At 44.0% G+C, this 26,209-nt stretch overlaps 1 protein-coding gene across 1 annotated transcript; it reads left to right on the top strand.

Annotated features, from left to right (window-relative positions):
- Positions 1-492: 492 nt before the first annotated feature.
- On the top strand, positions 493-1,503 carry LOC147453591 (uncharacterized). The gene is made up of 3 exons (XM_086517170.1): positions 493-550; positions 634-712; positions 825-1,503. Exons 1-3 carry the CDS (start codon positions 529-531, stop codon positions 997-999), a joined length of 276 nt encoding a protein of 91 aa, XP_086373296.1. The 5' UTR covers positions 493-528; the 3' UTR covers positions 1,000-1,503.
- The last annotated feature ends 24,706 nt before the right edge of the window (positions 1,504-26,209 follow it).

The raw sequence follows: 26,209 nt of genomic DNA, 5'->3' as shown, positions 1-26,209 counted from the left end.
TTGAATGACGTCTTTAAGAGGCCAAAATGACCCTGAAGGCAGAGCTCGAGGGTGTATTATGTCTATATGTACTAGTCTAGAAGGCTGATTGAGGCTGATACTTTGCAGCCAACCAAACAGCAAGGAGTTGTAAATGGAATCTCTTTTAGCTGCATGTAGTCAATAGGACCTGTGTCTGCAAGGGTATTTCCATGACTCAAATGGAAACATAATCAAGGAATTTCATCTTTGTTTTCTGGAAAGCTGGCTGCATATTACCTCTTCTGCATCTCAATACATTTTTTGCATTTTCTTTATTTGCATCAACTGTGTGGTCGAACATGTAGGTAATCAACCACATTATGCATGCCATGGCAATTGTGTGTCTATTTGCGTCCGTGCGGTGAATATGTAGGTGATCAACCACCTTATGCATGTTCATGGGAATTGTGTGCGCTTTTCTCTTTGAAATTATATGTGGCCACATGTTTGATCAGTCATCTAGCTAACATTTCATCCGCTGGCAGGTTTTCATGGGAAGAAGGCCGAATGGATGCATCCTTCCTTCCAGGTTTCTTAGTGGGTCATCTTTCCTTGTGCAGGAGATGTAAAGTTGATACACTCAACAAATCTCTGCTGCCATTGCTTGTGTAGGCATGTGGATGGTCTTCTGTCTACTAGACATCGTCGTCATGATCCTACTTGTTGCAACATTTGAGCCTATGCTACCAAGGTCTCTACTAAAACCTGTCCAATAAGAACTACAGCATGCCGCTTCTTTTACATTTTAGTCAGTGATTTGCAAATCAAGTTGTCTTGTTGAGCAAGAACTCTCTTTGGATAAGGCCCAGAGGACCGTTGCATGGTAGTGGGTGCAGACTACAGAATCACATGGTGGGAGTGTGGGTCCACACCATTGTAAGTTATTCCCAAAAGCCACAATGGGTGGGTGCAGAAGGAGATGTTTGGCTAAAGGCAAGATCTATCATTAACATCGCTGATTGTTGTATGATTATGTAGTAATTGGGATGCATTGGCCCAAGCCCCATGGCTTCTTTTCCATTTCCTTGGAAATTACTTTACACTAATGGATAAATCAGCTGCCTCATGAGTTGCAACACAGAATGCTCAATCAAAACAAAACAAGAATGTATGGAAACTCCATGAACTAAATGCGATAGGTCGCCATGAAAATCAAAAGATAAAGTATTTAATAGTAACATGAAAGTTCGAATGTGACAAAATGTCAAAAGAAATTCTTGGCTTTTGCAATTGTGATAGCCATGAGGAACATATGGGAAAATTGGTGTTTTTACGATCCAAAAACCAAGATGTGACGCTATCTTTTGCTTCCCCTTCCTTCATCATTAAAACTGTTGCTTCTCTCTTTATTTTTCATGGAGAAGTGATTTATCCAACTTTCCATGGAGAAGTGATTTATCCAACTTTCCATGTCTATTTAATGGCAATGTAGGTATGGTTGCTACCACTTCTTCTCGTTTGTTTTATCCTACATATTCTATGAGTTTGTTTTCACCAAGGTATTCCATTTACAAAAGGTCGAGGCCAAACACGACTAAATCTTTGCCCAAGCTCAACACTATGTAGAAAAAGTTGTAAGTCTTCAACAACAATTTCCTTGCTTTGTTATTGCTCACATTTAGCGAGATTGAATTGTTCCAAACCACTTTGGGGAGATTGACATGCTGTGTATGCCCAATCATCATTGCACGCTAACAATTAATCGTGCTCCTTGTGACAAGCGCAAGCACAAAACAGACCCAGCAACCTCTATGTCAGGCCCGTGCACGTAGAACTCGTCACGAGGAGTGAACAGGGGGCACCACCTAGCTTTGAGCGGCTAGGACGCGGACAACAGCGATTCGAATAACAACAACACAACGCACCAGAGAGAGAGAGAGAGAGAGAGAGAGAGAGAGAGAGAGAGATGGAGATGTAGACGGAGGAGATGAAGACCCTTCGAATTGTGCGGGCAAACTTGATTCAAGATGGAACCCCTCGTTTCGGCAAGATGGAGACCGCGGTGAGAGAGAGATGAGAGAGAGAGCCTATAGTGTGTTCTCTAGGGAAAATTCATGTGTACGGAGATCCACTCCTGTGCATAGTGACCCTTGGAGTCAGTGTATGTACATGACTGTAATGATCCCCCTCGATAGTGACCTCTCAGTGCTCTTTTATAGGTGCAAGCTGCTTAGTTTAGTACAAACTAATTAGGTTTAGGGCCCTAAGTCGGAGAGACAAAGCAGACAATCGGGTTCCGCATGGTTGACTGATGCTTTATTTTGGGAGAAATAAGAAAATGATATTCTCCTAGGTGGGCCTTGGTGACCATCACCTAAAGAGAGGTGAAATATACATATGGTTTTTTTACAAAGTTTGGCTTTGGAAAACGGAAAATGAATTACCCTACGGATGTTTACTGAGGAAATGCGTTGTGGATGAGATGCCAGCGAGTTGCAGGCTTAACCGGTGCATTGGTGTAGCATGCTTGTCAATTTCGGTGCCGGTTGGGGCATGCCTTTAGTGTCTTTCTTGTCACCATCGTGTGTTTTTGGTATCGTTTGTCGATGCGTCGATGTCCATTTTCGTTGCTTATTTTCCTTCTTATGCGTGTCGTGTGTGTGCGTTGTTGGTGCGTATGTGATTGTGTGCGTGTACTTATGCGTGTAGGGTATGTATGTGTGTGTATGTGAGTGTGTGTGTGTGTGTATGGAAAGAAAGAGAGAGGATTGAATTTACTCCTTGCCCACACACACACACACACACACACACACAGGGGGAGAGAGAGAGAGAGCTAGCTGGTGCTTATGATAATGGACGAGAGAGAATTTCAATTTGCTGATGATAAACGAGAGAGAGAGAGAGAGAGAGAGAGAGAGAGAGAGAGAGAGAGAGAGTGGGTTTTTTTATAATGGAGGAGAGAGAAAGAGGGTGGTGCCAAGGGTGGTGGCCCCTTTGCGAGTGCAAGGACAAGGAGGGGGGGGTGGTGATAGCCTGCAAAACAAGAAAAAAAACGTTTTTTTTTTAATATTCATATTAAGCTTCCCTCTTGGGTTAGTTTCCATGGCCAAGGTTTTTGAAAGCTGGCCATCATTAGCCCTCGCCTTTTGGCTAGAGACGTTTATGCCTCTAGCTCTGCTTCTGATTTTTTAGCAGTGGAGTTGGAGGGTTCTCCCTTCTCTGGAATATCTATCATGAACTCCGGATCAAACCTTAAGAGGTACCTTTTGAGCCTCCATCATCCATTGACTCTAGTCTTGTGAATTCGACCATCTGCCTCCATCAATTTGTAGCTACCATTGACGTATCACCTTTTGACGATGAATGGCCCTTCCCATCTGGGATGAAACTTCTTATCTTTCTTAGTGTCGAATCTGTTGTCGTATATCAATACTAACATGCCTTTCTTTAGACCCTTTTCCTTAACCCCTTGATTAAATGTGAGTTGACGTCATTATGCTTGCGTCGTATAGTGGTTGATCGCATCTTCCCTATCTAGCTGAAGCCTTTCTAGATCAAAGATGTGGTTGCGGAGATGGGCAATTGGGCGTTGTAACTAGCTAGCCATGACTCACAAGCTGACTATCCGTACCTCGATGGGTAGAATGGCCTCTTTTCCATATCCCAGATGGAAAGGGGTGAAACCTAGTGATTTTCGGAATGTCGTGCTTATCCCAATCACTTTTGTGGTTATTCACCTGCTTTGTGATTATCTTATAGATCATGCCGTTTACCTTTTTCACTAAACCATTGCATTGTAGATAATACGGAGTTGAGTGTCGGTGTGTGATGCCTAGCTTTTTCATTAGTTCTCCCACCAAGTTGCCTCTGAAATGTGACCCTCTATCAGATATTATCTCCAGAGGTGTGCCAAAGCGGCAACAGATGTGCTCAAATATGAACTTTGCTACTTCTTGGACTGTAATGAGTGTGGTGGTTACTGCTTCCGCCCATCGGGTCATGTAGTCTACACCAGTTAGAATGTACAGTTTACCCGACTGGGACCTTGATAAGGGATCAATCGCATCTATTCCCCACTTCTCAAACGAACCATATGATATGATAGGAGTCTCTGACTCATAGGTTAGTGTTCGATCACTAGATACTTGACAAGCTTTGCATGTTTTACACCAATGATGCACATTCGTGTTCAGACTAGGCCAAAAGAATCTTGTCTATAGAATGTTCCTACTAGTAATATCTAGAGTAAAGTGGCCGCCACAAACATCATCATGGCAACTTGAGATCACCTCCGTGATTTCACTGGATATTGGCACTCACTTGAGAATGTGGTCTTTGCCCTTGCAGTACAAGGTGCTGCTTATAAGGCGGTATCTTGTTGCCTTTCGGACAAGCCATTGTTTCTGGCCCTTGGTATACCCTTCAGAACATTCTCCTATATCTGAGAAGCTGATGATATCAGGCACAACATCGCTACCCTGAAAGAGGGGCGGCTTTAGTTTGATTGCTCTTATGGGAACATCTTGTATTCTTTCCTTGGCTAGAGCATCTGCTTCTTGATTTTCTGTCCTAGGGACATGAAATAGCTGCACCGCTTCAAACTTTCTTAAAAGATCCTTAACTTGGCGTAATTGGCCAAGAAAAACCTGATTTTTACAAACCCAAGTGCCATTTATCTGCTTTATTAAGAGCATGGCATCGCCAAACACATTTAGGCGCTGAACCCCTTGTAAAACACATTGTTCTAATCCAAGAATTAGGGACGTGTACTCTGCTTCTTTGTTGGAGTGGGAGTGTAGTAGTTGCCCAATAGAGAAGACCTTTTCCTTTTGCTCATTGAAATGACGATGCCAACTGCAGCCTGGTCCACTGACCTTTTGTAAGCTCCATCAAAGAAAAGAGAGTGAGCTCCTTCTAGCTTAGGAACTTCTACCATTGGTGTCACTCCTTTGCCTTCTGTGTTGACCTTTAGCTTCTTCTCATAGTGACGGTGAGTAAGAATACCTGCTAGACTAGCTCCTGTGGAGTTCTCCACTTACATAGTGTAATTGAAATCTTGTAATCTAACGAGCCACTTATAGATTCTAGATGAGACATCCATGTGTTGTGTCACATACGAAAAGACTTCTTCCATTGTTAGGATTACAAAGGGTCTAGGCAATAGATAAGAGCGAAAATTTGTAGTGGCAAACATTAATGCAAGGACCATGTTCTCTACCATGGTGAATCCTTTTTCTGATGGGGTCATGACACGACTAGAGAAGTAGATAGGATGCATGAAAGAGGTTTGGGGGTCCCTGCTGCATTAGAACGGCTCCAGGTGTATCACTTTCTACACTGGGGTTAACATAAAATGGCTCGTCTCATCTAAGGGGTGCAATGGTGGGAAGTGAAGCCAGGATTGTTTCACTTCGCTAAATTGTTGCTCATTTTCTTCACTCCATAGGAAGACATCTATATCGGTGACCTGTTGTAAAGGGAGAACCACTTGAGAGACCAAGTGAATGAACCTCCTCAAATACCTTACCTTTTGAAGGAAAGAGACCAACTGGTTAGTTGTTGTGGGTGATGACAAAGATACTAAAGCTTGAACCTTGCTTGGGTCAACCTCAATTCCTTCGACTGAAATTACATGGCCGAGAAGAGTGACCTTGCTTTCACCAATGTGACACTTATCTATGTTAAGCTGGCCACCTAAGGTTTGCAACCTAGCTAGGCCATCATAGACCTTGCTCAAGTGGAGGGAGCGAGAACTGTAGATGCAAAAATCATATGTGTAGACATACCAAAGTATGGCTGGAAGATAAACGTTACATAGCATTGGAATGTGGCCTGAGCGTTGGTGAGGCCAAAAGGCATCACTCTGTAAGCAAAACATCCCCAAGGTGTTATAAAGGTTGTCTTTTTCTGCAATGCTAATCTGGAAGTAGCTTGAGTAGTCATCACATATTGTGTAGCGCTCATGAATTGCTCCCTCGTTGAGAATCTCGTCTTGGAATGGGAGGGGAAAATGATCCCTCTTTGTTGTTGCATTGAGAGGTTTGTAGTCTACACAAACTCTCTACTTACCGTTCTTCTTTGGCGTGACCACCACTTGAGAGACCCACTCTGAGTCTTCGATGGGGTAAATGAAACCTGCATGTAGCAAATTCCTTACCTCTTTGAGCAATGCCTCTTGCTCAACTACCCCAAGCCTTTTGAGATTTTGCATTACATGCTTACTTCCTTCCTTGAGTCTTATGCAGTGTTGCACCACTGTTATGCATATGATCTTGTCATAACCATCAATGTAAAGTGTGGTGAAGTTACCCAGAATAGAGATGTACTCTTCTCTCTCTTTACTTGCTAACTCATTGGAGAGCATCTGATGTAACTTACTTGTATCCATCAAGGGTTGCGTACCTGATGGTCCCTCTTGGTCCTCCGGTGGTGTTTCAGACTGTGTCAATCTCTTTGGATATTTGAGGATGACTTCCATAACATTGATGCTAGTGTCGCTCTCTTCATTTGTTGTCGTCTCTTCTCCTGAGGTGGTCAAAGAGTCACTGGTGAATTCATCTTCTGATGCCTCCAAGATCATGTTGCGTTGTTTACCAGTCTTCATGTCATAGAATATGGGCTTTCCCTTAGCATCCTTCATCTCGACCATTCCGATACTCTATTCTTGCTTAGCCTCCATAGCCATGAGTCATGGCCTTCCGAGAATGATAGGGTAGCCCTCCCCTTTGTGTGGTTTGACAAAAATGTTTACCTCCACTTCTATGTTGAATGCCTTCACCTTGAGTGCATTCACAATGCCTACGCACTTCACTTTGACGTTATTCACCATTTTAGCTCGGTAGGGTGTTGGCCTACTTACCTCTAGGCCTAGATGGTGCATCATTTTCTCACTCATGACGCATATCTGTGCGCCACCATCTATGTAGATGTTTGAGATACGTTTCCCCTTGATGTGGGAATTCATGATAGATAGGATGACGTCTAGAATCCTCCCAGAGATAGCCCCATCTATCCTTGGTCTTGACTTTCTAGTACTTACCATCTTCATCCATTGTCTCCTCATCCTTCATGTAAGATGGAGTAATTGGGGCCAGGTTATTTTTGGACCTTGCATCAAAACATCTTGAACTAGGTCATATGGTTTAGCATACTTGCCAAGCGAAAAATCCACGATGTCGATCTTCCGCCGACGAGGCTTAGATGCATGCTTGCTAGAATCTCCTTTTTCTTTCATATTTTCCTCCCTTTGAGAGGCCTCTTCGTGCCTAGCACGCTTCACTCCCATGGCATCTACTTCTTCCATTTTTCCTTTTCCTTTGTCCTTCTCTTTGATACACTCTTCTACCTTCACTTTTCCCTTAGCTTCAAGACTGCTGACACTCACTACTTGGTTTCCATCAGGTAATGGGGGTAGAGGTGGAATTAGAGGTTGCAGTGGTGGTGGTGGTTTTATGGGCGGTCAAAGGATTTGGACCGGTGGAATCGACTCTAGTTGCCTGGGCGGTGGTGGCTTCGCCCTTGGTGGAGAAATTTGATTCTACCTTACTCCTCCATTGAAGTTTTCCCTTCTTGGATGTAGACTGTAGTACATGCCATGGCTGTCCTCTCCACAATTGTAGCAATGGTAGTTCTAATTCTGTCTTCGCTGCCATCTTCCTTGATCTGGATTTCTGGCAGGTGCATGCACTTGCTGCACTTGATGTACTGAAAGATTTTTTAATTGGTTGGTGATTCGATTGACCAGGTCTTGTTGATCTTCAGTCCGTTCCTGTGGCTGATTCCTCTAGACTGCTACTACAGGTGTGGCTAGGTGTGATTGGACCCTACCCGGTTCCTCTTCCTTGGTAGTTCTGGCTTGTAGACGCAATTTCTTATCAAGGTGTGCTACTTCAACTGTTACTTCCGTAGCAATAAACCTTCCCTTCATATTCTCTTTAAGAATTGGCCATAAATCAGCCACAAATCGGTCTTTCTTAAGGAAATCGGGTGCCCCTTTGCCCTCCCTCAATGATGCAACCCATTTTACCCATAGATCCACGAAACATTAAAGGAGTGATGGTAATCCAACACGGGGAGGATGATGGGATTTGGGGAGCTAAGGATCTCTCCTAGCGTCGCAGCATCAAACAAGAACACAATCTTCTTATAGAAGATGTTTCTATCTACATATATATGTACGTGCATGTGTTGTGGAAACCAAAACAAAAAAGCACTTAGTCCATTATCCATGATGCACAAAGTGTAGAGTACTCACTTATACCCTTACCATGACGGTGTTGACAAGTCTGCACATCCACAGGAGGTCATCACCCTTCATAGGATCCACCTTCCCTTCATTGCTCAGCACATATGGAGTGATGGCGACGTAATTGACCACTCCTAGCCTTTTAGCTAGCAACAGTTGCAAGTATATACCGTAATCGGCTCGATGCATGAATTCCACATTATTTAATTATAGCTCATCTTTGGCCCACTGGATTTCAGCCGTGGTAGACAGTTTCTTCAGGATAAAATGTACGGGGAGAGGAGGAAGTCTCTCTACCCACCTTTCAAAAAAATGAGGACTTTAGCCAAACCACTCCTCTCTAGGACATGGGAACCTCATTATCACCTCTGCTTCGGGGTTGTTGAAGTGAACTGGCAGCACTCGCATGCGTGCTGCGAATCGATAGGCGATCTTCCACTGCTTTACTTTGGATGACCTTCTTTCTAGCAGTCTAGGCACAATTCTTCTTTCTAGAGCCAAACTCGAAGCACTCACATGCCAGGTGTTTCTTCTTCCTTGGGAGTCATGTGATTTAGGATTGACCTAGCCCTCCTTTTCCCTTGGCACGAGCAGCCCCTTTGGGACACTTGGGAGCAGAGGCTAAACTTCTATTTTTAGATTCCTTAGGGAAGAGAGGCTTTACTGGCCTCTTTCCTTCCTTAATATGGATGATTTCTTGGCGGTGGACGTCAATGTAGAGGATTTCTGCTTCTCTTTTACTTTCGTTGATGGAACTCATTGGGTAGAGTGCGGTGGGTGACGGCAATGACAGCAGCCTGCTGCCCTCCCTTGGGTGGCTCTTGATTCACAGTTAGAATGAGAGATGCGATATGGAGAACTTACTTCCTCGATGTTGAGTATGGTGTATTCCGGCAGCAGCACTTTGATGAAGGCTCTTAGTGCTTCTTCAATTTCTTCCTCCTCTGTTCTCAAATTAGAGAGTTCCCGCAACCACAATGTCCATGGTTGACGGCATGCATCATTTTTAGCATTGTACACTGAAGGATTTTGAGAAGCCCTTTTCCGTTTGGGCACCAAATGACAAGCACAAAACAGACCCCAACGGCCTCTACACTAGGCCCGTGTAAGAAGAACTCGTCATGGGGAGTCAATATGGGGCACCACCTAGCTTTGAGCGGCTAGGATGCGGACAATAGCGATTCGAATGACAACAACACAATGTATCGCAGGGAGAGAGATAGATAGATAGATTGAACTATCGTCCACAGAGGTGAGATATGACCCATTGGACCAAAAATAGACATTATAACAGTTCCTTCTAGGTAGAAGATGGTCGATACATATCAGTTAAGGACTGAGGGTCCATTGGAAGGGTAAAAAGAAAGAGGGTAAATGAGTAAACAAAACATAACCTAGGGGGGGTCAGCTATGTTGAGAGTCGATTTGGGATTTTGAAACTCCTGTATGATGGATCTACCACCTCGGTAGACTGCCCATTTTCCTTGTTTGCGAGCTTCGTGTACCTTCTTAAGCTCGCTTGCTTTAGCCTTGAGTTGGTTTGTGGTCAATTCTTCGGCGATCCAAAGAGTTTTTTCCTTGAGGAGGCGGGATTGGTGTATTAGCTTGATCCGTTCTTCTTTCTTCTTGAAGGTTAGGACACAATGTTCAAGTGGAATACGTCTATGTGTGTCGTTCATCCAAACAACGGTTTCTGACTTGATGTTGATAGGTTGAAGAATGCCATTAAGTTTGTCGATTGCTTCTTCAAGGGTGTCCTCACTAGTGCACCATGGTAAGTGAAGTCCTCCAATCCTCACCTTCAGGCCTAGGGATTCTTGTAGTTGGCATTCTTGTAGAGCTGCTTGTATCTTGGTGTCCATCTTTTTGTGTGTCACTTCATGGACTTCTTGCTAAACTGCTTTGACGTTCTCAATGAATGAGGCTTTAACTTCATTAGCTTTTGCAAGTAGAGCTTGGCTCTCTACTTCCTTTTCCTCTTCTAGCTTACACAAGTGTTGTTTGAGCTTCTCATTCTCTCCAATGAGTTCTTGGATTTGAGCCTCAAGGGCCGTAATCCGTGCTTCTTGGCGAGCGACGGGGTCGTTTCTTGGTGCTGCAGCCACTACAAGGAAGCTTTTGCGTGAGATTGGAGTGCCAAAGGAAGACATTGAGGCATCCTTTAACACCTTTACAAAGCTTAATGGGTTTGACACAACCTGCAAAGGCTTGTAAATGAGTTTTCAGGCCTTCAAAGGAGTGAAAGACTACCTCTCAGACTCTTCAAAGGTTTGGGTAAACTAGTAAGCTTGTCGTGTTGCAGGGATTTAACTTGGAGACATCGGCAACGAGGTCGAGGTATGCACGCACATGAGTTTGCACCGAGAGAGAGAGAGAGAGAGAGAGAGAGAGAGAGAGAGAGAGAGAGAGAGAGAGAGAGAGAGAGAGAGAGAGAGAGAGAGAGAGAGAGAGAGAGAGAGAGACGTAGACAGAGGAGATGAACACCCTTCGGAATGTACGGGAAAACTTCATTCAAAATGGTATTTACAAAACCCCTAGTTTTGGAGAGAGAGAGAGAGAGAGAGAGAGAGAGAGAGAGAGAGAGAGAGACTATAGTGCATTCTCTAGGGAAATTTCATGTGTACGGAGATCCTACTCCTCTGTATAGTGACCCTTGGAGTCAGTGTATGTGCATGACTTCTCCATCAAGTGCTGACCCCTCTCGATAGTGACCTCTCAGTGCTCTTTTATAGGTGTAGGCTTCTTAGTTTAGTACAAACTAATTAGGTTTAGGGCCCTAAGCTAGAGAGACAAAGCAGGTGGCCGAGTCCCCAATGGTTAACTGGTGCTTTGTTTGGGAGAAATAAGAAATGATATTCTCCTAGGTGGGCCTTGGTGACCATCACCTAGAGAGAGGTGGAATATACAAATGGTTTTTTTACAAAGTTTGGCTTTGGAAATTGGAAAATGAATTACCCTACAGATGTTTATTGAGGAAATGCATCGTGGATGAGATACCGACAAATTGAGCCTTTACTGGTTTGTTGGTGTAGCGTGCTTGTTAATTTCGGTGTCACAGCTAGAGCATGCCTTTGGCATCTTTCTTTGGATTGTTGTCGCCATCACGTGTTTTTGGTGCCGTTTGTCGATGCGTCGATGTCCATTTTTGCTGCTTCTTTTCCTTCTTGTGTGTGTCGTGTGTGTGCGTTGTTGAAGCATATGTGATTGTGTGCATGAGCTTATGCGTGTAGGGCATGTATGTGAGTGTGTGTGTGTGTGTGTGTGTATGGAAAGAGAGAGAGAGAGAGAGGGCTGAATTTACTCCTTGCCGAGAGAGAGAGAGAGAGAGAGAGAGAGAGAGAGAGAGAGAGAGAGAGAGAGAGAGATGGTGAGAGGTGTGTGTGTGTGTGTGTGTGTGTGTGTATGGAAAGAGAGAGAGAGAGAGAGAGAGAGAGAGAGAGAGGGCTGAATTTACTCCTTGCCGAGAGAGAGAGAGAGAGAGAGAGAGAGAGAGAGAGAGAGAGTGAGAGGTGTGTGTGTGTGTGTGTGTGTGTGTCTATGTGAATGTGTGTGTGTGTGTCTATGTGTGTGTGTGTGTGTGTGTGTGTGTGTGTGTGTGTATGGAAAGAGAGAGAGAGACAGATATTTTTCCAAGCTTGCTATGTGTGTGTGTGTGTGTGTATGGAAAGAGAGAGAGAGAGAGAGAGAGAGAGAGAGAGAGAGAGAGAGGGTGGTGCCAAGCTTCAAGGAGAGAGTGAGAGGGGTTGGTGCCAAGGGTGGCGGCCGCTTTGTGAGCGCAAGGACAAGGGGGGGGGGGGGCAGCTTGCAGCAGGACAAAAAAACGGTTTTTAATTTATTCATATTAAGCTCCCCTCTTGGGGTTAGTTACCATGGCCAAAGCCGGCCATCATTAGTTTTAATCTTTGAATGCTTTCACTTGTCAAGGGGTAGGCTTCTTCTAGGGCAATGCTAGTGTTGATACTAGGTTAGCCGCACCGCCCTCTAGCCCGGCCAGAGAGTTTAAAGTCCTCGGTTTGAAGCCGAGACCGCATGAATCAACCCATTCGAGGATAGAAAACCACAAAAAATAGCATTTTTTCTTATTATTACTGCCGCCACCAACCCCACACTCCCTCTCATTTGTTTTCCTTTTTTCGCTCTTCTGCCAAACCCCGCAGGGCGCATAAAATAACTACCTTCTTTCCATGGCGAGCCATCATTTTGTTTTTTTTAAGTCTCCCTCTCTCTTTCATTATTTTCCACAACCATATCTCTCTCTTCTTTCCCTCTCTCTCTCTCTCTCTCTCTCTCTCTCTCTCTCTCTCTCTCTCTCTCTCTCTCTCTCTCTCTCTCTCTCTCTCTCTCTCTCTCTCTCTCTCTCTCTCTCTCTCTCTCTCTCACTCACTCACTCACTATCTCTTCCTCTAGATACCACCGCCAAGCCTGCATAATTTCTCTCTCACACTCTCTCTATCTCTAATAATTCCCTACCTTACCCCACCCCGTTGACCCTTAACCCCCACCCCCCTCCTCGCTCGCTGACGGCCAGAAGCAGCCCCCCCCCCCCCCCCCCCCCCCCCCCCCTTCTCTCTCCCTCTCCTGGTTTAGGCCCGAAGGCAGCCGCATACGAAGTCTCTCTCTCTCTCTCTCTCTCTCTCTCTCTCTCTCTCTCTCTCTCTCTCTCTCTCTCTCTCTCTCTCTCTCTCTCTCTCTCTCTCTCTCTCTCTCTCTATCTCTCTCTCTCTCTCTCTCATCCACACCCACACACGCCACTACCTCACCTTCTCCCTCCCTCGTCACCTCACCTCGCCTTGTCTCTCTCTCTGTGCTCAAGCCCGCAGGCACCGCCACACTCTCTCTCTCTGGCGCTCTCGTTCAGGCTCGCAGGCGCAGATAAAATAGTTCTCTCTCTCTATCTATCTCTCTCTCTCTCTCTCTCTCTCTCTCTCTCTCTCTCTCTCTCTCTCTCTCTCTCTCTCTCTCTCTCTCTCTCTCTCTCTCATAACACACACACCTACGCACACACACACACACACCCTTCAACCCCTCCCTCTCCCCGCACCCGCGTTCCCTCTCTCTCACTCTCGTTCTCTTGCTTTGTTTCCTTGCACACAGAAGGCACGTAAATATATATATATATATATATATATATATATATATATATTGTATATACACATAATTTATAAAATTACCCCTCCTCTCTCTCGTTCCCATACACCGCACACATATACATACACATACGCAGGCACACACAACACATAAACACAATCACGTAGTCACCTATATACACACACGTCTACACAAACTCACCCATAGCACACCGAACACGCACGCATATATGCACACACAAGAGAATTAATAAAAAAATCCAAGGACTCAACACCAACAACAAAAAAAGAAGACGGCTAGCTTGCGCGCCGCCAACACCAAAACAAGAAGTGGCGCCGAAGGCACGCCCCGGTCGGCACCGAGATGAAGCAACACGTAGCATTTTGGCTTCCCGCAACAACTACTAATTCTGGAAGCCTTAAACCTCAGACCGACCACCCGAACCATCAACAAACCCCTTGTAAATTCCCCGAACTCCACTCTTCCCTAATAACCTAGCCAATGGCTAGTGGATTGTAAAAAAAATCTCCCCACCCCACTCTTTTCTCTCTCTCTATCTCTACCTTCTCTCTCTCTCGCTCTATCTCTCTTACTAGAGAGGCATCTAGACCTTCTACAGCGACCAGTGGATATTTGCAAGGACCATTGGCTAAGGACCACCTCTCAAGCCTATATAAATAGGCCTCCGCTAAGCACAAAAGGGGGGACACAAGTGAAGGAGGGACACACTAGCTCCATGCACTCTACATCTTAAGCACCACTAAGCACATAATGCAACCCCCCAAGCTAGAGAGCTCATGGCATCATGTTTGGTTGCAAGCTTGCCATTTTAGCATTGGCATCACCATTTTCCCCATTATCCACCACACCATGGTTGAGTTACTAGTCACAACCACTCCACATACATAAGGCAGTCACTACTCCCCCACAATGCAACATGAGCACGCTAGGATTGAATGCATCCACACCATGCTACCTTGGGCCGCTCTCGATGTTGGTGATTGACGTCGTCGGTGGCTGCATCGTCTTGATGTTTTCCATCAACTAACCTTCCTGATAACTCCAACTTCACCATGCACCATATGATGCTCGCATTCCATCATGCATCCCTAGTGCCAAGAGCCAGGTTTGTAACTGTCAAGACCACCATTTGTAAGTATCATCATCGCCAATAAAAGGGTGCAATGTTGTCTTGATCTTTGGGGTCCATTCTCTGTTCTCCTTAGTTTTGTTTCCCCATATTCGCGGGATGTTTCGTCTCTTGTATATCACTCTGCTTGTGTTCCATCATGTACGGCCTCTCTAGTAAGTCAGTATGCTCCATTCCGACCTTGTCACATACCTTTCTCATACACTTCTCATACACACATTCCAGACTGTTGACTAGGCGTTTTCTACATATGGATGTTTGTTGTATCACCATTTCATGTTGGTTACCTAGAGGGCATTTTCACTTTTGCTACTCTAGGTCACGTATGTCTGCTTCCTAGCCGCACTTATGCTAGGTGGTGCCCCTCTCTACCTATAGGATTACCCCTACCTTGAGATGATGCTTGGGGATGTTCAGGCTATGTGTAGTGTAGAGGCCACCCCATATGGCATGTCATTTTCGGCCATCATTTTCTTGGTGCGCCCACTAAGGATCTTTTCATGAAACCCTCTAGTTTACAAGACTGAAACCCCTAAACTTTTGTAGATGGATGAATGATTATCAAGGTTCGCTAAACTGGACGACAGAAGAAGAAGAGCTCCAAGCACAACTAGACAAGCTCAGCATCTCCATCGAAGCTCGAGTGCCTGGTGTAACGGTAATTGATTTGCAATGGGAGAGTCAACCAACACGCCAAACTCAGTGGATATACATAGGCCGGGTGCCAAGAAGAAGAAGGAGAAAGTCGAAATCATGTCCGCAACCTACAACCAACCTGCAACAACAAGATGGAGGGAGCTCTGCACAATAGAGAATCAACACTATTCTACTTTGAGAATCGGGTAACTCAAGTCACCAAGGTAATTATCACAGTCAGTTTCCAAGTCGCACCTGATGCTGCAACACAGATAATGGAAGCACATACTCACACTCTCACTAGAGAGACTAGGGATCTACTAATCTTGTTTCAGGAAAGAACACCACCCTCTCCCACAAGCTTGGACAGTGACTAAGCACCTCTAAGCTTCACATGAATCAATACAACTTACCTCAAGGCAGATCACACATTTCGATACGAGTACGCTCAATCAAGGTAATACTGTACTTGAAGGCTCACTACCAGCATGTCATCGACACCATGCTGGGGTGGGGAGCGCTTCTTTGAGGTTCTAGAATCAGATCAGACATTTGTCTTACCTTTGGTACAAGGCAATGTATCGTTTGAGATTTTAATCTATGTTCTAGTATAAAAAGGGTATACACGCCTCCTTGTAAAGAAAAAACTTTTGATTGCAAGCTAAGCAGTGTGTCTTTCTAGCTCTCTCTCTTAGTAATCATGGCAAGTGTAGCATTTCCAACATTTAAAGGAAAGAAGGGGGAGGATTTGGTAACAGATTTCCTAGATGACTTTGAAGTAGCATGTGTAGTAAGCAACAAAGATACAGATGAATCCCGGGTTAGAATCTTTAAGCATCTCATGAAGCTAGAAGCTAGGTCATGGTACAACGCACTTCCACAAGCAACTAAGGATGAGTGGGAACCCTTAAAAACTGCTTTTTAGAGGCACTTTGGGGGAGGTACCACTTCAGAGAAGCTGTGGAACAAGTTGAGAGACTTGAAGCACGAGGGTCTTTTAGAATATGCCACCTATGAGTCCAAGTTTGTGGATTTGTGGAAACGGTGGGTTGACTCAATGGCAAGAGGGAAAGTTGCACCTGATTTCCTAAAAAAGTACCGGTTCATGCATGGCTTATAGCCGCTTCTCAAGGAGAAGGTGAAGGGTAGATTCCCGACTACGTACGAGTTCCGTCGAGATTGCTCACCTTAAGGACAAGAAGCTACGGATGAAAGCCAAAGAAATCGAGTCAACAACAGCAGGAACATCGCGTCGACCAACAACCATGACAACTACCATTCCTCCACCACCACCGGCTCCTGGGGTAAGAAATGACCAACAAGATATGTTGGCCCATATTACTGACCAACTGCAGAATTTTTCTGTCCACTTGATACAGCAAGGAAGGAATCAAGAGAGAGATTAAGACCCGAGAAGAGCACGACGACAAAATAGGGAGTATCACTGCTACATCTGTGGAGAAGATGGTCACGGTATGTACTACTGTCCCAAACCGTGACAAAACTATAATAGAGGAGGTAGGAGGAACCAACTGTCACCCCCTAGAGAGAGAACACCCCCACCCTGAGCACCGGCCCCACCAACACAAATTCTACGTCCACCCTAAGCACCACCACAAGAACCCATTCCACCTCTTCCACTGAACCAAATTTCATGCCCAGGTGCTTCCCAACATGGATCGCGATCCATGTTCTAGGTAGACCTCTGACATCAAGATTTTACCAGTGTACTCTTGATTATTAGTTGAACAACTTTTCCAGAGCCATAGACAAAAAGTGAAAAATCCTGGTTAAAATACCAGAAAGGGAGTGGTTTGTAAAAGACTGCAAAACAGACACAAAACTTTGCTTCTCACTTGGAAAAAACTGACCAAATCCAAAAATACTTGGGGAATAGCATCATCATACCTTGTGTGATCAGCTCACAAAGTGTAAGTCCAAAATCATGCTAAACATGGATCACGATCCATGTACCTTTTTGGAAGTCTGAGCTGATAAAAGACAAGCAGGGAATTGATAACAATTGGAGCACTTTCTCCTAAAGGACCCTTATCAGGAAATTTCAAAAAGAGGGCAAAAGGTGGCAAAAATAAGGTCAAGGGGGGAAACCACTGACATAAACCCTAAAATTGACTTTTGTCTGTCCTAAAAATCTTTAAAGCATTCAAAAACCATATAGGCAGCATCACTAGGCCAAGGACTAGCTGTGGGACAAAATTCAGTGTATTTTGACACAAAGGAACATGGATCGCAATTCATGTTCCTCTGATACAAATTGACACCAAACTAGTACCATAGCTAGAGAGTATCAGAGAGAGTCTAGTGGTCCTTCTAGAGTTGAAATTGGGTGCAAGAAACCCTTCCAACAGCTCAGAACTGACAGAAGCTCATGCAAAGTGACAAAATCAACTTAGCTTCCAATCCAGAGATTCATTTCTTAAAATTTTGATACCATAAGATCCCTTAATCATGTTGAAGCTGATGGTATCAACAAAAGTTCAAATGGATTTCAAACATGGATCACGATCTATGTTCCTCTGATCCAGAACAGAGACAAAAACTTACCACACAAGGAGCTAGGCCATAGCAACCAGGCGCTTCTTTCAAAATTGAAATTGGACCAAAATTGTTGAGGTTGTGTTGGGAATTGTGTGCCAAGTTTTGTCGAACAAAAGCAAGAACTGACAATAACAACTGTAAGCTTACATCTATCAAGCACATTCTTGATAGGTTCAGGTACTAGAAGATACTATCCAGCAAGCAAGAACAAACGGGAGATTCAAGCACATGAGGTAACTCGGTTTGGATTTTTCTTGTTACCAATTATTCATGAATCTGCGATCAGGAAGATTGTACCAGAATAGGAACCACAACATCTTTGATCAAGGGAGTAATCACTCAACAGAAGAAAGTGTGAATCAGAGACCACTACCGCCTTTGGAACCCATTTTAGAGGAGAGATTCTCTGACACTTTGTCTGAGAGATCATACGGCCTCATGACTGAAGATTCTAACAAGTCAAACCCTAAGGGAACAGATTCGATGGGTGCAGGTCCTTCACAGCCCACATCTGATGTGAAGTTGTTGTATCTGACGTTTCAATTTGAAAATGTGCTTAAAGCCAAAATCTATAAGGATGGAATGGACTGCTACTGTGGTAAGTTGGAAAGTAGGCCGTGCGAGTTCAAAGACCTTGTAGATGTTGATAATGATGGGGATAGGTATTTCTACCGAGAGGGAATGATGTACTTAGTGGTTCATAACCCGTATATTGTGGATAAATGGGGAATGACCGGCACCAAGGACAAAGTAGATAATGAACCGACCGATGCACCACCCAAAATGGAGAAACAAAACACGGTACTCAGACGCACCAATGAGACCAAGCGCCTTAACACAAAAAACACATATGTGAGGCTTTATAAGTTCAATAATGGAGACCAAACACTCTATTACAGATGTGACGAGCTCCGCATCAAAGAATTAACCGACCGAAAAAACTTGTATGTTTACACTTACACAGAGGGTAGAAGTATTCAAGTGGTCATAATGGACAAGTATGGCCAAAAGTACTCCCCAATGGACCAGAAGGAGTTAGAGAGATATACATATTTTGGAGGACCCCTCCACCAATATTATGTAAATTTGGAAGCGGAAAAAACCACGACTACTCACATCAAACCTGAGACTGTACTTGAGAGTCAGTTGAGAAAAAGAGTGGAGGATTCTTATGAACATGAACGAGTTCTGAGGATAGAATCCTTAGGGTCGACGGCGACTAGGGCTTCCATGAACACACATAGGGGCAGCTCTGTTCCTGAATTCACTTATACCACTGGAATCCCTCCGACTATCACAAGAGATCGACTTGATGAACGTAGGGTGGATAGGATACCACTGTTAGTACCAAGAGGAGATTACGAAACAGGAGAAGCCATCCCAGGGGGACCGAGAGTTGTTAGAATGGTTGCAGAGGCCTGGCGTATGCGACCATCCCAAGTGGAAAAATTCTTACCCAAAAAGTATAATGGATATGGCGATTAGTATGCCCATGTTGCAATCTTCAAACAAGTATTGAGAATGGAATAGGTGACCGATTTTCACACTCAGTATGAAGGATTTGGGTTGACATTGGAAGCTAATGCCCTGACTTGGTTTCAACCATTAAATAGCTTGGAATTCCCAAGTATTGAGCAACTTCTCTGAGAATTCGCTGAGGAATTCTCAAAAAGAGGGCTCAAGCACAACACTGTCTCCCAGATCTATGCATTTAGGCAAAAGGAAAAGGAAAAAGTGAAAGAAGCATCGCTTCATTTCAGGCAGTACATAGAAAGATGCCTTGCTCGAGAACTACCTCAGGATGAAAGACAATCAGTCCTCTTCATAGAGGGACTACGAAATGACACGCTCAAAAAGGACTTGCACCTGAAAGCCTGTGTAACCTTTGAGCAAGTCACGAAAGAGGCATTATATCTTGCAGATAACTGCAAAGCATATGGGGAGGTGACTGAAGACACGGATCAAGGGACTAGTAGCACCTCTTCAACTATGAGTGAGTCCACCACAAAATCGGGAGGGCAAAACCCATTTGTGCCGAACGTTGATCGAGTGATCGAGGAAGTGATCAGGAGGATGAACCAAGGAGACAGGACAAACCCAAACACACGACAACCGCCCACCCGAAAATGCGATACTTGTGGAGGTGACCATCTAACCCAGTGGTGCAACCTTCAACAAAGACCAGGAGCTAATGCACATTAGATATTGAAATGGTGTGCTACAGAACAAAAATGGACAAACCATGAAACTCACGAATGTTTCTACAATTGGAACTATGCTAGAGAGAGACAATACGGACCACATGGGGGACAACCACTTCCACCCCCTCCAAGGTACCAAGTGGGGCCAAATAATTCAATCTTGGGTCATGAAAAAGCTCAACCAGTGTTGGGACATCAACCTCCTTTACCCCAGGAAAATAGGGCTATGGTAAGGATTTCTCAACCCATAGATCCACCATCTGATCAAAGCATAATCCAGGTAGTCTCACACCGAGAAGATTCAGACAATACTTATGAAAGGGAAATTGATAGGAATGCATATGCTCCAAAGGGATATAATCCATGGATAATTTCAGAAGAAATGTCCAAGCCCTCATACATAGCACAACCAACCAAAAATCATTACTTGGTCGATGAGAATATGCTAATGTTTATGGAAAATCAGGGCTACAAACCTAGAGGCTACCCTCCTAGAACAGGACAACCAATGGTAGCTCCTCACGCTTCTCCACCACCTGTAGGACCATGCTATGAATGTGGAAAGGATCACTGGGCTAGATTGTGGCCAAACAAAGGAGAGAGGGTGAAATTTTTTGGATTCTGCAACGGATGCACGACGGACCATCTTATTCCACACTGCCCGAAAACACCGAAAACAAAGGAAAAGCAACCATGAACAAAATAGGGATTGTGCCAAGCTCGAGTGGATCAGAAACAGAACGGAACATTCCAATAAAAGCGGTCACTAGATCTCAAGCACATGGGGTAGCAAAGAGTGTCCCGGCCAGCGAAACAGAGATAGACAACTTGTCTGTCCGAACCCCTAGAAAATCCTGGAAGGAAGAACGAAACAAGATGAAAGCCAAAAGAGAAAAGGAAAAAATGGAATTGGAAACCAAATTGCGGTAAACAGAGGAACCACTTCAAAGGGAAAGAGGCCTTAAGGGCAACAATGAGACAAAGAAACTGTCGGAACTGCCATCAGGGGGGTCAGTCATAGTAGAGAAGGTGGTTGAACCCTTGGACGCTATTCTGAAAGCTTACAAAGCAAGGCTAAAGCCTAACCAAACCAAGGGCAACAATGAGACAAAGAAACTGTCGGAACTGCCATCAGGGGGGTCAGTCATAGTAGAGAAGGTGGTTGAACCCTTGGACGCTATTCTGAAAGCTTACAAAGCAAGGCTAAAGCCTAACCAAACCCAAGAGGATCGGTGGTTAACGTACCCTCATCCAGGCTATGAGAAAGAGAGGCTAACGATGTGCAAAGAGCTCATTCAAGCCGCTCAAGCGCTTATGGAACCATCAGTTCCTATGACTCCAAAAATCGAGGTACTCATACGAGAAAAGATTTGGGATTTAGATGAGAGGGGAATTGAAGTGAATAACCTACCCAATATGGTCAACGAAACACCTTTGGATAAGAGGGTGGTAGCCAATACAACAGATGGGACGCATTATCAGGTACCACTACCAATTCCGGAGGTAGAAGAACAATGGCCTCAAGAGCTATGGTAACAAATCAAGAATAGGAAGGACGGAAGTGCCACACTTGTGTCAGCTCCTATCCACCTAGAGCATGAGCTCTACCCAAATGACATCCAATCATTGTATGGAGATGCAGGCACATCAATATTGGAAGACAGTAAACCACAGTCGTTGAAGACTCTACCTTCATTTATTGGTAACCCTGAAACTTGATCAGAGGTAAGGAAAGTTCCATCTCAATGGAAAGCCAAACCTAAGATGATGGACACTAAAACTCTTCACGAGCTGATGCCATCACCTATCCGTTGTACACTGACTTTGTCAGAGTTGCTGAACATTAGACCGCATCTTTGGGACGAGGTCGCAAAAAATTTGGAAAAAATAGGGCTTGTAATTCCTTCAACCGAGGTTTCTCCAAACACGCTAAAAACACAACCCTCGAAGCAAACTAAACATGAGCCTGTTCCAGTAAACAAGGTAGGGGACTATTGTGAGGGTGAAGAAGGAAATACTACCCTACCAGTAGAGTACAAGGATGTAAAATCGATAGCGATATTGGATAGTGGAGGTGGAATTTCCATAGCCACCAAAGCAATGTGGAAAAAATGTAAAAAACCCGCTCTAAGAAAAACGAGAATGAAACTTCAACTAGCGGATGGGTACCTGGAGAGACCTATTGGCATCTTGGAGCAGATTGTAGTAACCTCTTGTGGAATTGCATATGAACACACCTTTGCTATTATGAATTTCAATGAGAGCATCAATTTCGGCATCATTCTCGGCAGACCATTCATGCGTCAGCTCAAAATGGTCCAAGATTGGGGTTATGACTATATCTATCTTAAAAACAAGGATGTCACTATGAAAATTAGTGTCACAGATCATAGCTATAAGAACGTAGATAGATCCCCAGGAGAAGACCTGCATTCCGCAACTGACCAGGATGGAGAAATACCGGCCTGCCTCCAGAACAAATCTTACCAATGGATTGGAGAAGCTTCGGATTCTAGAAGTCTAAAAAAGGAAGACTGCATTCTTGATAGGACTGCACAAGATGAAGCATACATACCAGAGCCTTTTCCAGAGGAGATGTTCAAACCGTTTGGATGGAAACAAATACTAGCTACTCTTGATGTTTGTGTCAATGAAGTGACCCTCACCAAATTTTGTGATGATGAAGGGTATGATATCATTCCATTCCAAATGATGAATGTTTGCCTAACATCGAAGACATACCTGACAAGGAAGGGGTGGTCAAGTGCCGATGCATAGTGGACAAAATCTCTATAAGGGACCTTGTCCAAATGAATGACGAAGAAGAATTTCAAGACTCGACTGATAAGACGCTAGAGGATAACGCGGATGATAAGCTATCTAGTAGCTCGAGCCATAGCATCAAACGGAAGGATCTCCAAGTGATCTACTATGATTTTCCAAACCAAAACCCTCGAAGACAATGCAGGTATCGAGATAAATGTAGAAACAACCACAACAAGCACCACGAGGACTCAGTACCTCTGCTAACTGACAAAATGTAGTACTTGAGATGAGTCGAAGCGGCTGACTACCTCAAGGACAGGATATCAAAGAGATATATGAAACATGACTCAACCAAAACAACATCAAAACATACACAAAAAAAAGAGAAAAATACCAAAAAACCGGCTAAGTTGTTCAAGATGGAATGCAAAGTCAAATACAATGATTTAAAATGGGCATTGAAAGAATTTTGGACAACCGAAATGGAAACTGACAAGAAATCAAATGAGGATAAATTCGATGCACCATCCCACTATAAGAAGTATACCATTCAGGATAGGAAGATAGTGGTGCAAAAACCCAAACGAAATCCCAAAGAACCAGGAACTTCATATGATGGGCCTGAAAACACAAAAAGCATCAACTTAGCAGAACCCGGAGAGGAGCCTAAACCGGCCTATATTGCCACGGACCCTTACGGAAGAGGAAGAGCAACTTCTAGTTGATATGCTCAGGCAATATAAAGATGTCTTTGCATGGTCTTACAAAGATCTAAAGGGGATAGATCCGGAGATATGTTAGCACACAATTCCCCTTAAGAGCAATGCCAGCCCACGCAGACAACGTCCTTACACGTACAATGAAACTTTTTCACAAAAAATCAAGGAGGAAATAGACAAGTTAAAGGACGCCGAGTTTATCTACGATATTGAGCACACAGAGTGGGTGTCCCCGATTGTGGTGGTACCCAAAAAGAATGGCAAACTGCGAGTTTGTGTAAATCTTAAGCAAGTAAATGTGGCAACCATTAGGGATAACTATCCACTACCAATAACTGATCATGTGATTGAGAGGGTAGCATGGAAAGAGGCCTATAGTTTCTTGGATGGGTTCTCAGGCTACAACCAGTTGACAATTAAAGCGAAAGATCAACATAAGACAGCTTTTGCAACAGAGTGGGGTATATTTACATATAGGGTAATGCCTTTCGTCTTGACCAATGCCCCGACCACATTTCAAAGACTAATGACCCACGCATTCAAAGAATATCTCAGACAATTTCTGGAGATCTACATGGATGATCTTTGTGTTCATTCCCACCGACGAAGTGACCACATCACTCATCTGAGTAAAGTCTTTGAAAAATGCAGAACGTATCGTATTTTCTTAAACCCAAAAAAATGTGCCTTCATGGTGAGACAGAGTAGAGTTCTGGGCCACATAGTATCAAAAAACGGCATTTCAACTGATCAAGAAAGGTGCAGACAATTGCTGCACTACCGAGACCAACGAAGATAAAAGAAGTGCAAGCATTTATAGGGCATTGCGGATACTACCGGTGGTTCATATATATGTATGTTGTAATAGCTAATCCATTGTACGCCCTCATAACTAAGTTTGAATGGACGGAAGAATGTGAACAGGCTTTCCAAAAATTGAAGCAACATTTGATTTCAGCTCCAATTTTGCAAGCCCCTGTATGGAGCAAAATCTTCCATGTCCATGTGGATGCGTCAGCCTATGCCATTGGGTGCATATTAGCCCAGCAGGGAGAGAAAAAAAATGGATTTTCCCATTTGCTACTCCAGTCGACAACTAAACAACGCAGAGCAAAATTATACCACTACAGAAAGAGAGGGCCTAGGAATGATCTATGCTGTCAAGAAATTTAGGCACTACCTTCTAGCAAACAAGTTTTTCTTCTTCGTGGATCATCAAGCACTGATATATCTAGTAAAAAAACCTTGCAACACTAGAAGAATTGTTCGTTGGTTTATACTATTGCTTGAGTTTGACTTCACGGTGGTTTTAAAAAAAGAGATCACACACCAGAGAGCAGATCACCTTTCACGACTATTTCATGGGGAAGCACCTGCGGGTGTCGATGATGAACTTATTGATCCATATTTGTTTAACATAGAAATGGTGCCGCAATGGAGCGAAGAGGTCATGCCACTACTCACAATCAGCTCTTTGCAGATAGAAAGACAACCTTCAATGATCCATCAAACACGGAATCTCATCCTTTTAGCAGGACGGATGTACAAACACGGTAAGTATGGGATACTGAGCCTATGTGTACAGTCTGACGATACCACCTACTACCTCAAACAAGCTCATATACAAAATATGGGATTTCACACTGGTGAAATATAGACATGCCAACGGTTACAAAGACTTGGGCGTCTACTGGCCAAACATGGAATATAGTGTCCATAAATATGTAAAATCCTGTGATAAATATATAATACAGTCCCCAGTGTAACATGCCACAATGTTTTGGATAGTACAAGCACCTAAATGGAGTGCTCACACATCATTGAGTACTTAAAAAATAAAACCTTTCCATAGGAATGGGACAAAGCAAGAAGGAAAACTGTCGAGGAAGAGGCCAAACACTATCTTCTCATTGCCAACCAGCTGTATAGGCGGGGGAAAGACAAACAATTACGGATGTGTGCCACAGAAAGCGAATATTACGCCATCCTAGATCAAGCACACACGGGACAACCCGGAGAACACTTCTCCGCCGATAAAACGACAAAGCTAGTGCTAAACTCAGGTATATGGTGGCCGACCCTATTCATGGATGCAATAACATACGTCAAATGATGTGCCGAATGTAAACGCACGAAACCACCCCTGCGGAGAGATGACATGCCACTGAGGCCGATGATGGGAGTTAGCGCTTTTGCCAAATGGGGCATTGACTTCATTGGTCCCATCAACCCTCCAGGATACAGGACACACGCATAATACATTGTAGCAACGGATTACATGACGAAGTGGATGGAAGCCAAAGCAACCCAAAAAAATGATGCAAGGACTACAGCTCAGTTCCTTTTCGAAAACGTCTTTACGTGGTATGGACTACCAATCAAAATAGTAAGCGACACAGGAACACACTTTGTGAACGACATCATTGAGACTCTCCTTGATGAATTCATGATGGTCCATCAAAATTCAGCACCCTATCATCCGCAAGCCAACAGACATGCAGAGAGCACCAACAAAATCCTATGCACAGTGCTCACCAAAATAGTCAGTGACTCATGAAATAATTGGGATCAAAAATTACACACCGCTTTATGGGCTTACCGTGTAGCTTTTAAAACTTCCATTGGCACGACTCCCTTTAACCTGGTCTTCATAATTAATGCGATACTACCATTGGAATTCCTAGTCAAATCCCTCAGGGTGGAAATACAATTAGGATGGACGGGCCATGATCTATCGGAGAGACTAGACACCCTAGAACAATTAGATGAAACTAGACTTAAAGCGATAGCTGGGATATATGCGCAGAAAAAGCAAATGAAATCTTTTTATGATCAACACGTGATTGATAAGGAGTTCCAGAAAGGGGATTACGTTCTCATGTAC

Source organism: Adiantum capillus-veneris, chromosome 7, assembly GCF_014529385.1.
Source record: "Adiantum capillus-veneris isolate H3 chromosome 7, ASM1452938v2, whole genome shotgun sequence".
In the NCBI taxonomy this organism is placed as follows: domain Eukaryota; kingdom Viridiplantae; phylum Streptophyta; class Polypodiopsida; order Polypodiales; family Pteridaceae; genus Adiantum; species Adiantum capillus-veneris.
The sequence above is the reverse complement of the archived record's forward strand: the minus strand, read 5'-3'. Positions and strand labels throughout refer to the sequence as shown.

What these genes read in the sequence shown, in the direction of transcription:
- LOC147453591 (XM_086517170.1), top strand. Translation starts at nt 529, where the DNA reads ATGGATGCATCCTTCCTTCCAG. An exon ending in GGATGCATCCTTCCTTCCAG is followed by an intron (nt 551 to 633) that starts GTTTCTTAGTGG and finishes TTGCTTGTGTAG; the next exon opens with GCATGTGGATGGTCTTCTGT. An exon ending in TTTGAGCCTATGCTACCAAG is followed by an intron (nt 713 to 824) that starts GTCTCTACTAAA and finishes TCTTTGGATAAG; the next exon opens with GCCCAGAGGACCGTTGCATG.